Below are 12,226 nucleotides of genomic sequence, written 5' to 3' on the forward strand. Positions count from 1 at the left end.
TAGGCCTCAATTTCTAATGGTACTCTTTCACTCCTGAGCCCTGTCGAATGTCCAGGAGAAAGATTAAGGCCAGATGTAGGGGGAATCTAAAACAGGGAAACACAGCATAATAATTAGAGAGCTGTCATGTGGCACAAGCTGTGCACTCCATATTGGCATATCTATGGAAAAAAAATCCCATTTTCACTCTGCAACATCGAGTGCACACTAATTTCTGTAAAACACATGCAGGGTTAACATGCTCACTACACCCATGGGTGAATACCTTGAGGGGTGTAGGTTCCAAAATGTGGTCACTTCTGGGGGGTTCCCACAGTTTGTCCCACAGGAGCTTTGCAAATGCGACCAGAAACCAATCCAGCAAAATCTGCACTCCAAAAGCTAAATGGTGCTCCTTCCCTTCTGAACCCTGCCGTGTGCCCAAAAAAACAGCTTATGACCACATATGGGGTATTGCCGTACTCGGGAGAAATTGCTTGACAAATGTTGGGGTTCCTTTTTTCCTTTATTTGTTAAGAAAATGATTTTTGCTCCTTTATTTTTTGAGAAAATTACAAATTTTGCACTAAAGCTACGTCTTATTGGAAAAAAAGGATTGTTTTTATTTTCACTGCCCAATTCAAATAAAATCTATGAAACACCTGTGGAGTCAAAATGCCCACTACACCCCTAGACTAATTCCTCAAGGGGTGTAGTATCCCAAATGGAGTCCCTTTTGGGTTGTTTCCACTGTACTAGTACCTTAGGGGCTTTGCAAAAGCGACATGGTGTCAAGAAACCAATTCACCAAAATCTGTGCTCCAAAAGCCAAATGGCGCTGATCCTTGCTCTTTTTTTCGTTTATTTGTTGAGAAAATGAAAAAAGTTTGAGCTAAAGCTATGTCTTATTGAAGAAAAGGGATTGCTTTTATTTTCACTGCCCAATTCTAATAAATTCTATGAAACACCTGTGGGGTCAAAATGCTCACTACACCCCTAGATGAATTCCTCAAGGGGTATAGTTTCCTAAATGGAGTCACTTTTTGGGCGTTTTCCCTGTTTTGGTCCCTCAAGGGCTTTGCAAATGTGACATGGCCACCGCAAACAATTCCTACTAAATTTCAGCTCCAAAAGCCAAATGGCGCACTTTCCCTCCTTACCCCTGTCCAAACAGCCGTTAATTACCACATGTGGGATACTGTTTTACTCGGGAGAAATTGCTTTACAAATGTTGTGGTGCTTTTTCTCCTTTAGTCCTTGTGGAAATGAGAATAAATTACCTAAATGAGAAAAAGCACAGCAACATTTGTAGGGTCAAAATGCTCACTATACCCAGGGGCGTAGCTAGGAGGGGGGCAGGCGGGGCATGTGCCCCGGACGCAACTAGGTGGTAGGGAAGGGGGGAGTGCCCCGTATGTCGGACACCTGCAGCAGCTTTATCAAGAGCCAGGAAATGACGACGTTCTGACTGGGGTCTGTGACGGCCAGGAAGTGGACCAGTCCAGTCACCTTACCCGTCACCTGACCTCACGTCAGTGACATGAGGTCAGATAACACAGGTCAGGGGACAGGTCTACTCCCGTGCTGCAGCCTTCCAGCTCTGCTTTTACACATGCCGAGAAGCAGAGAGAAAGCTCCGCCCACAGCCCGTCCTGACCTGTGATGCTGTCAGCAAGGAGACAGTGAGTGAGTGTCTGTGTGTGTAGTGTGTATACAGTGTGTGCCTCTGTCTTTGTGTGTGTGTGTGTGTGTGTGTGTGTGTGTGTGTGTGTGTCTCTGTCTCTGCATGTGTTTGTCTCTTACATCTACTACATTATCTGTACTCAGAGTTATCACTGTGTTATCTGTGATGTTACATAGGACTGCAGGCAACAGCTACAACATTATCTGTAATCAGAGAGTTATCACTGTGTGTTACCTGTGGTGTTACATAGGACTGCAGGTGACATAACTACATTATCTATGCTGTGTACATATGTGCCTGTGTGCGTATATATGGGTCTGTGAATGTGTCTTTGTATTTGTATATATGTGCCTTTTTTGTAATTGTATATGTTCCTATCTGTGTATTTATCTGCCTGTGTGTGTGTGTGTGTGTGTGTGTGTGTGTGTGTGTGTGTGTGTGTATATATATATGTGTCTGTACGTCTATATATTTACCTGTATGTATATATTCCAGATGTGTGTATGTATATTTGCCTGTATGTCTAAATATCTGTGTCTTTATGTATGTACAGTATATATGTTCCAGCGTGTCCATGTATGTGGTTAATTTTTGGTTTGTGTAGGGGGCGGCAATAGAGAGTCCCGCACAGGGCGCCACCCAACCTAAGGCCGGCCCTGGCTGTCACCAACCCTAGTCAGAAGGAACTCAGCCGCTGCCTGCGCCGCATGACCTCCTTGGCTCCTCCGGTAAGTCACACCAGGCAGAGCGGAGAGTGGTAGCAGTGGGCTACCGCTCACCGCTCTGTTCACAGTGTGGCGCGAAGTACAAGGGGGGGGGGGAGTGTGGCGCTATTTAAAAGGGGGGAATGTGGCTCTATTTACAAGGGGGGTGTGGCGCTATTTATAAAGCTTGTAAAATGTAGAAATGCTTTTATACTCGAGTTATATTAAAAAAATTGTGAAAAAAATTACACCTCATTGATTGGTAGAGAAAGCAAACATGGCGAGGGGGAAGGAAGGAGATGTCGGGAAATAAGTTGGGGGGGGGGCGCCAATCTGAATATTTGCCCCGGGTGCAGGAGAACCTAGCTACGCCTCTGACTATACCCCTAGATAATTTCCAGGGGCGTAACTAGGAAAGACTGGGCCCCATAGCAAACTTTTGACTGGGCCCCCCCCCCCCTTGTAGATAGTGCCTTTTTTACAAACCCCCCCTTTTGATAACGCCATACAGCCCCCTGTAGATAACGCCATACAGCCCCCCTGTAGATAACGCCATACAGCCCCCTTTGTAGATATCTACAGAGGGGGCTGTATGGCGCTATCTACAGAGGGGGCTGTATGGCGCTATCTACGGGGGGACTGTATGGCGTTCCCTACAGGGGGGACTGTATGGCGTTCCCTACAGGGGGGACTGTATGGCGTTCCCTACAGGGGGGACTGTATGGCGTTCCCTACAGGGGGGACTGTATGGCGTTCCCTACAGGGGGGACTGTATGGCGTTCCCTACAGGGGGGACTGTATGGCGTTCCCTACAGGGGGGACTGTATGGCGTTCCCTACAGGGTGGACTGTATGGCGTTCCCTACAGGGGGGACTGTATGGCGTTCCCTACAGGGGGGACTGTATGGCGGTCCCTACAGGGGGACTGTATGGCGTTCCCTACAGGGGGGACTGTATGGCGTTCCCTACAGGGGGGACTGTATGGCGTTCCCTACAGGGGGGACTGTATGGCGTTCCCTACAGGGGGGGGACTGTATGGCGTTTCCTACAGGGGGGCTGTATGGCGCTATCTACAGGGGGGGCTGTATGGCGCTATCTACAGGGGGACTGTATGGCACTGCACTATCTACAGGGGGGCTATATGGCACTATCTACAGGGGGGCTGTATGGCGCTATCTACAGGGGGGCTGTATGGCGCTATCTACAGGGGGGCTGTATGGCGCTATCTACAGGGGGGCTGTATGGAGCTATCTACAGAGGGGGCTGTATGGCGTTATCTAGAGGGGGGACTGTATGGCGTTATCTACGGGGGGCTGTATGGCGTTCCCTACAGGGGGTCTGTATGGCGTTATCTACAGGGGGGACTGTATGGCGCTATCTACAGAGGGGACTGTATGGCGTTATCTAGAGGGGGGACTGTATGGCGTTATCTACGGGGGGACTGTATGGCGTTATCTAGAGGGGGGACTGTATGGCGTTCCCTACAGGGGGGGCTGTATGGCGCTATCTACAGTGGGGGCTGTATGGCGTTATCTACAGGGGGCTGTATAGCGTTACCTACAGGGAGTCTGTATGGCGTTCCCTACAGGGGGGGTCTGTAGGGAACGCCATACAGCCCCCCCTGTAGGGAACGCCATACAGCCCCCCCTGTAGGGAACGCCATACAGCCCCCCCTGTAGGGAACTCCATACGTCCCCCCCCTGTAGGGAACGCCATACAGCGTCCCCCCCATGTAGGGAACGCCATACAGCGTCCCCCCCTGTAGGGAACGCCATACAGCGTCCCCCCCTGTAGGGAACGCCATACAGCGCCGTCCCCCTGTAGGGAACGCCATACAGCCCCCCCCTGTAGGGAACGCCATACAGCCCCCCTCTGTAGGGAACGCCATACAGCTTCCCCCCTCCCAAAAACATGCGACCTACAGTGTGTCCTAATAAAATATATGTATCCCCTATCCACAGGATAGGGGATACATGTGTGATCGCTTGCATGGGGGCTGTATGGCGATATCTACAGAGGGGGCTGTATGGCATTATCTACAGGGGGGCTGTATAGCGTTACCTACAGGGAGTCTGTATGGCGTTCCCTACAGGGGGGTCTGTAGGGAACGCCATACAGCCCCCCCCTGTAGGGAACGCCATACAGCCCCCCTGTAGGGAACGCCATACAGCCCACCCTGTAGGGAACGCCATACAGCCCCCCCCTGTAGGGAACGCCATACAGCCCCCCCTGTTATGAACGCCATACAGCCCCCCTGTAGGGAACGCCATACAGCCCCCCCTGTAGGGAACGCCATACAGGCCCCCCGTGTAGGGAACGCCATACAGCCCCCCACTGTAGGGAACGCCATACAGCCCCCCCTGTAGGGAACGCCATACAGGCCCCCCCTGTAGGGAACGCCATACAGCCCCCCACTGTAGGGAACGCCATACAGCCCCCCCTGTAGGGAACGCCATACAGGCCCCCCCTGTAGGGAACGCCATACAGGCCCCCCCTGTAGGGAACGCCATACAGCCCCCCACTGTAGGGAACGCCATACAGCGTCCCCCCTCCCAAAAACATGCGACCTACAGTGTGTCCTAATAAAAGATATGTATCCCCTATCCACAGGATAGGGGATACATGTGTGATCGCTTGCAGCGATAGGGAGAACGGGGCACTGAAAGTCCCCCAAGTTCTCCATGACTAACCTCTGACTTCCGGCGTCTGCGCAGCTCACTAAAAATGAAAGCACTAACATGGCCCATAAAGCCACTACATACACATCTACAGTAACTGAGGAATCCTTTAATATTAGGAGCTTCCTTAATTGTAGAAGCTCCTATGTAATTTATATGTTGGAATGTCCCTGCCACTTACAGTATATTGGCCGCACAACACAATGCCTACGGACAAGAATCAATAGCCATAGGTTTAATGTAAATACGGGCTTTATGAAAAATAGTGTCTCCCGTCACTTTGCCTCTACACATAGTAGCCTTTTTAATAAAATATTAATCACACCAATTGAACAGATCCTACTTAATGTTGCTAATAGATTCAGCAAGCTTAAACAGCGTGAAAATTATTGGATTTTTAAACTCAAGACCCTCCAACCAGACGGTCTGAATGATTTATCTGAATCAACCCTAGAGTAAAATCCTAATAACGGGGTGTCACTATTGAATTATTGACACGTTGAAGTCCTATCCTCTTTATTCCTTTTATTGATAATCCCATAAGATCTTTTAGTGGTCCTTTATTTAGGTATATTCACCCTTCCATTTACAATCCTTTTGTAATCTATGGCACTCTGTTTCCCTTTTTTTTTCCGTCTTATTCATAATTCCTGTTTTCCGATGTTCCGGTTTGTTAGGACTAATATAAGATTATCATTATACCCTTTGTGCATTATTATAATCTTTTAATGAAATTTGACTATAACAATTTTTTTATATATATAACTTTTATAGTTCATATGTTTTTAATACTTGCTTTATCATGTTTTGTTGTCCAGCGCCCACACGCGCTGACACTGCCCTTTCCAGCTATAATTTATCCGCTGCTGCTCTATCTCACTAAACGTTCAATTTGATCACCCATTGCACTCTGCTAATCCAAAAACATGACTAATACGTTCAGCTGTACTCCTAGCTGACCCCTTCTGGGTTAGCATCCAAATGTATGCCTTGTTAGCATCTAAATGGACACTGTCGCTCTTAGCGTCTAAATGGATGTTCTTTATGCATCCAAATGGATGCTGTCACTTTTAGCATCCTAATGGATGTCACTTCGGCATCCAAATGGATGTCTGACATAATTCATGCATCCAGTTGGATGTTTGGGTCTTTTAACATCCAGATGGATGCTATTCTGACATCCAAACGGGTGTTTCAGTATCTAGCATTCTTTTGGATGCCTTGTATGCCGCGTTATTGTTTAAATGAGGTCTATTACATTAATATGTCATTTTTTGCTAATATTCTATTCCCTTTTCTCTAGCATTGTAGGGTATTATTGTTTTTTCTTTTATATGTATAACTTTTTACTATTTTTGCTTATAACTTACATTTTAATTTCAAACCTTGACCTATGACGTCATTTGAGCACTCTGACCCCGGTCACATTGGCGGGTTTTTCTAATGATATGTGTGCATTTAAGCAGTGTAGTTTGTATGCTTTTCCATGGCCTGATGAAGATGCCGGTGCGGCATTGAAACACGTAGCCGTATTGTTGAAATAAACCTTTATTTTATTCTCTCTCATACGTGACTGATCATTACTCATGTATTGATACGTTAAACTAAAGTGCAGCAGCGCCCTTGGAGACTCCTTTTTTCTTGCATACCCAGCATAAAAATGAAAGGAGCGCTGGTCACGCATGCGCACAAGCGCGACCAGCGCTCCATTCATTTCTACGGAGCTGCCGACACAGACCTCGGAAGTCCGAGGTTTGTGATGGAGAACTTCAGGGGACTTTCAGTCCCCCGTTCTCCTTATTGCTGCCAGCGATCACACATGTATCCCCTATCCTGTGGATATCCTGTGGAGAGGGGATACATGTCTTTTGTTTAATGGCAGAGCGGGGAGATACCTCCCTGCTCTGCCGTAGTGTTCAGTGGCGTCGCGCTGTAGCAGCCATAGCGGCTGCTAGCGGAGCCTCCGGCCATGGTGGGGGCCCGTGCCGGCGGGCGACACGGGCCCCCTCATGCCGCGGGCCCCGTAGCAGCCGCAGCGGCTGCTACGGCGGTAGTTACACCACTGATAGTTTCCTTAAGGGGTGTGGTTTCCCAAATGGGGTCACTTTTGGGGGATTTCCACTGTTTTGGCACTGCAAGTGCCCTTCAAACCTGACTAAATATATTCTAATAAAAAGGAGGCCCAAAATCCTCTAGGTGCTCCTTTGATTCTGAGGCCTGTGCTACAGTCCATTAGCACACTAGGGCCACATGTGGGATATTTCCTAAAACTGCAGAACCTGGGCAATAAATATTGAGTTGCGTTTCTCTGGTAAAACCTTGTGTTACAAAAAAAATGGATTAAAAATGAACTTATGCAACAAAAAAAATTAAACTTGTAAATTTCTCCACTACTTTGGTTTAATTCCTGTGAAACGTCTAAAGGGTTAAGAAACTTTCTAAATGCTGTTTTGAATACTTTGAGGGGTGCAGTTTTTAAATTTAAAAGAATGAAAATTTTTCATTCAATTTGTGAGTTTTTCACAATTAAATACTAAATGTACCGAGCAAATTTTACCAGTAACATAAAGTCCAATGTGTTACGAGAAAACAATCTCAGAATCGCTTGGATAGGTAAAATCATTCCAAAGTTATTACCACATAAAATGAGAAATGTTGGCGTTCCGGGGGCGGGGCATCATGGATGGCCGCTTTTAGAGAGAGCTCCTCTGCACCCTGAGACCATCCAGGCTGTATCCTGGCCATCCTGCCTCGGGGGACGTTGCAGGCAATTCCCCTGACACGGGGGGCTCGGAGAGACCCCAGAGAGACTCCGATTTGAATCGCCCCGGAGCCGTGGAACGCCGAAAGAAGCGCGGGCGTCCCTGGCCCCATCACAAGGCAGAAGATAAAAGGCCGGCGGGAGAAGAGTCCTGGATTGGGGATCCCCCCTGATAGGGGAGACAGAGGATCGGGGTGACCCGCTATCAAAAGCAGCACTATAACTGGCACAAATCATCCTACCTGGGTCTCCTGCAGAAGAAAATCTTTCCGGCGGCCATCTTGGAGGAGGCGAGGCTTGGCCGGATCGTGGCTGAACGGCACCCACATCGTGCAGCCGGTAAGAAGAGGGGAGGAAGAGATCATAAGGGGGAGGGAGGTCTCCCCTGTGAACTGCTCTGTGACCCCCCGATTTTCCATTATTGTACCCCGAGGGGCATTGCTGGTCTGGCAGGGGAAGATCCCGGCCGCCATCTTGTGCGAGGCAAACCTCGCGAGAAGCCACGCCCCGGCCGCCATCTTGAAAAGCCACAACTCTGCTGCCATCTTGAAAAGCCACAACTCTGCTGCCATCTTGTGGCGGATAAAGGCAACTGCAGCCTGATAGGAAAAGAAGTGCTGGGAAAGGGAGGAGAAGTGGGACAGACCCAAGGTGAGGACCCCCAAATAGCCAAGTTGTGACCCAGACCAATATCTTGTGTGGGGCAATACCCACGTGAAAACACCCGGGCACAATCTCGCGGGTGACACTGCTGGGCCTGACGGCCATTCTTACTGCCCAGGGACTTGTATACACATCGCACAGGGGAGAAACCCCGGTGTAACCCCCAGCCAGGAACTACTCAGCGCGACTCTCCTAACTGTGTGTTCTACATAGGCTTACGTCAACATTGTAGGAAGAATCGAGGATTTATTGCGCCTCAGAAAAATCCCCTTTGACCCGCCTTGGTTCACTTCATTGTTTGCACGGGACATTGTTTGCTGAACCCACTATGTTTCGTTATAAAGACCCCTCCAAACCCCTGCACATGCTGATGGATCTGTAATGATGTAACGTGCTGTGGGCTACTTTCCTTCTATTTGCCTCTGCTGCCTGTCCATTGTCTGTAAAATCTCTCGTGCTACCCCCCTGATAGGGGAGCGTGACATGGACAAATATTTGACAAAATCTTTGAGAGATCAACCTGTCCGCTCTTGTGCCTCCCGGACGCCCGGGATACCCCCGTCCTCCAAAATGCAGAACTCCAAAACCCATATGAAGGGGGATAAACAGACTCCCAGATCTTCTTCCAATAGAGGTTCCAGCTCTCAAAATCAGTTCACCCCAGAACTTCTTCCTGATGACGACGTCACGCCACCCAGACTAACCCCACAGAACAGTCCTTCGCATGACTCGGAAACTGACTCACTTCAGGCGACCTTAGTGGCACAGGAGGTCTCCAAACTTCTGCTTCCTCTCTTCGACAAGCGGCTGGATGTCTTGCACACTTCCATAAATTCTGCATTGGCGCAAATCACTTCAAATTCACAAAAAATAGCAGATATGGAAACACGGTTTAATACAGCGGAAGATTCTATCGCCACAATGGAGGTCGCCTTGAGGCAAAGTGAAGCCACATCCCAAGCCCTGAGAGATAAATTGGACGACCTAGAAAATAGGGATCGGCGCAGCAATTTGCGCTTCGTGGGCATCCCTGAAAGCGTGACAAACGACCAGCTACTGGACTACATCACCAAAGATCTACCCACAGCCCTAAACATTGACCTGGGACGCGACCCCCTCATGATTGAGAGAGTACACAGGCTGGGACAGCCCAGAACCCGGGGGAATGCGGGAGACAATAGGCCACGTCCAGTAATCGCCAAGTACCTACACTGGGCGATAAAAGAAAGAGTCTTGAGAGCATACAGGCAGCAGGGGAACCTCCACGTGAATAACTCCAAAATCCTGATTTTCCAAGATTACTCAGCGACGGTCGCCCAGAAGAGAAAAGCCTTCGCTCCAATCTGCCGCCTGTTATACGAACAGAACACCCGATTCCAACTTCTCTTCCCGGCCAAGCTGAAAGTGCAAATGGGGGACCGTACGCTGATGTTTGAGGATCCGGTCCTGGCCCGCAGAGGCCTCCATCTGGAAGTGCGGGATGAAGGATAATGAAGACTTTCTGAGAGGAAAAGTTAGCCCTCCTACTAATGGACATGTGCTTACTTCGCTTACCTTGGCGAATTAAAGCGCAAACTGCGGCAGTTGTGTTCACAGCAGAACACCAGTTACTGGTTAATGCCGCTATAACTTTTGTGGTTTCTATGTTTTTTTTGTGTTACTTATGCTCGCTCATGTATTTTATCCTTTTTCAGGTGATGGGAGGCGTGACTCCCGCTTGTAATGGCATCAGTGGGAAGGGGCTGTACTCGCGGCTCGCTGGGACCGTGGGGTGCAGCATCTGGCTTACACTACCTTTGATCCGAATCTACCACCTCGACACAGGATGAGTACCCCAAACACACTACACCCTGACACTTTTATTACCCACCCTCATATTAAATTCCTTTCCTGGAATGTAGCAGGACTGAACACGCCCCTGAAGAGGAAAAAAGTGCTTAACCATCTCAAAAGACTCTCCCCTGACATTATATTTCTTCAGGAGACTCACTGGAGATCAGGCACGCAGAGCAACTTGAAAGCCCCGTGGCTAGCGGATTGCCTTTCTGCCTCACATTCTTCCTCTTCGCGGGGGGTCGCGACACTTTTCAGAAGGGACATTCAATACACTGTAGAGAACTCCATAGCAGACTCTCAGGGCAGGTACCTAATACTACAGGTCTTAATAGCCGGGATAGCATATTTACTGGTGAACATTTACGCCCCTAATCACGACCAACAAAGCTTTTTCCCAGAGGTTCTCCAAATCATAACGAGCTTCCCCGACTGTCGCTTAATAATTGGAGGTGACTTCAATCTTGTACAATGCCCCGCACTAGACAGGTCCCCTTCTACACCTCAGTCCCAGGTAGCGACCGCCTCCCTCACTCTTCTCATTGACTCCCTCAATGTGTGCGATCCCTGGAGGGTGATGGATTCTGGGGCGAGAGAATACACGTGTCATTCTGTAGCCCATAAAACATTCTCCCGTATTGACTACTTTCTGATATCCTCCCCCCTGTTTGAGGCGCATTACTCATCACGTATACATCCAATCACCATATCAGACCATGCTCCAATTACAATGTCATTATCCTTATCCCCATCCAATGTGAGAACTAGAATATGGAGGTTTCCTGCGTACATGGCAGATTCTGATGACTTTAAACAGTATCTCCAAATATATTGGAGTCAATTCTTGGACGACAACGTCTCTCATACGGATGACTCCCCCTTGTTGTGGGCGACTTCTAAGGCTGTAATGAGAGGTCATGTCATCAGCTATCTGTCCCGTAGGCGGAAAACGAGAAGGGAACGCTTTGACGCCTTACATAAGGCTTTACTGACCGCTCAGCGCACATATGCAGCAGATTCCTCTGCGTATAACCAAACAGTTTATCAGACGGCCAGGCATCTACTAGACACATTTGTCCACGAGGAATCCCATTGGCAGGTAAAAAACACAGACAATAAATTTTATAGATGGGGGAATAGAACTGGAAAATTACTCGCCACCCTAACTAAGCAAAAACGTCCATTCAAACCCATATTGTCCCTGCGGCACCCTACCACCGGCTCCCTTGTCACCGATGCTTCTGAGATAGCGCAGATTTTCTCTGACTATTATGAAGATCTTTATAGAGCGGCCCCGGCCTCCCTCCCAGATATCAATACCTTTCTGGACACCATAAATTTGCCCTCCATATCTGAAGATCAGCAATCTTTGCTGAATTCGGACATACAGGAGGAGGAAGTGCGACGGGCCATCTCCCTGACCTCCAATGGCAAAACACCGGGTCCGGATGGATTCCCGGCAGAATATTATAAAATGCTGGCCCCCCAAATAATCCCCACTCTCACTAATTTATTTAACGACGCCTTCATACGCCAAATGCCCATTGACCGATTCACAGAGTCCCGCACAGTTCTCTTACCAAAGCCAAATAAAGACCCGTCTCTGGCCCAATCTTATCGGCCAATTTCACTACTCAATCAAGACTACAAATTATTGGCAAGGATATTGGCTGACAGACTCCAGGTTGTTCTCCCCGACCTTTTATGCGAAGCTCAAATGGGTTTCACACAAGGCAGGACTAGTATCAAGAATATAAGATCAGCTGTTGCTGCCACAGTCATGGCGCAGGAGCAGGATCAACCAGTTAACATGCTGATGAGCCTTGACGCTGAGAAGGCCTTCGACACTGTCCCGTGGCCTTTTCTCGATGAGGTGATGGAGCGAACGAACCTTGGACTGACTGTTACACAATTCCTGCAATCTC

The 12,226-nt window shown here is 48.6% G+C and overlaps 1 protein-coding gene across 4 annotated transcripts in view; it reads right to left on the reverse strand.

The window, feature by feature from the left end:
• LOC142651700 (nucleoside hydrolase-like) overlaps nt 1-12,226 on the reverse strand; it is a 150,672-nt gene that overhangs the window by 16,850 nt on the left and 121,596 nt on the right. Inside the window, exon 1 of one of the 4 annotated variants that reach the window (XM_075826709.1) lies at nt 8,048-8,342. The exons of the other annotated variants lie outside the window; for them this stretch is intronic. Coding sequence (XP_075682824.1) covers nt 8,048-8,323 — 276 coding nt within the window. The 5' untranslated portion in view covers nt 8,324-8,342. Of the gene's footprint in view, nt 1-8,047; nt 8,343-12,226 lie in introns of those variants that run through there. 4 annotated transcript variants of the gene reach the window in all.

The sequence above is a fragment of the Rhinoderma darwinii genome, chromosome 5, assembly GCF_050947455.1.
Source record: "Rhinoderma darwinii isolate aRhiDar2 chromosome 5, aRhiDar2.hap1, whole genome shotgun sequence".
NCBI lineage: Eukaryota > Metazoa > Chordata > Amphibia > Anura > Rhinodermatidae > Rhinoderma > Rhinoderma darwinii.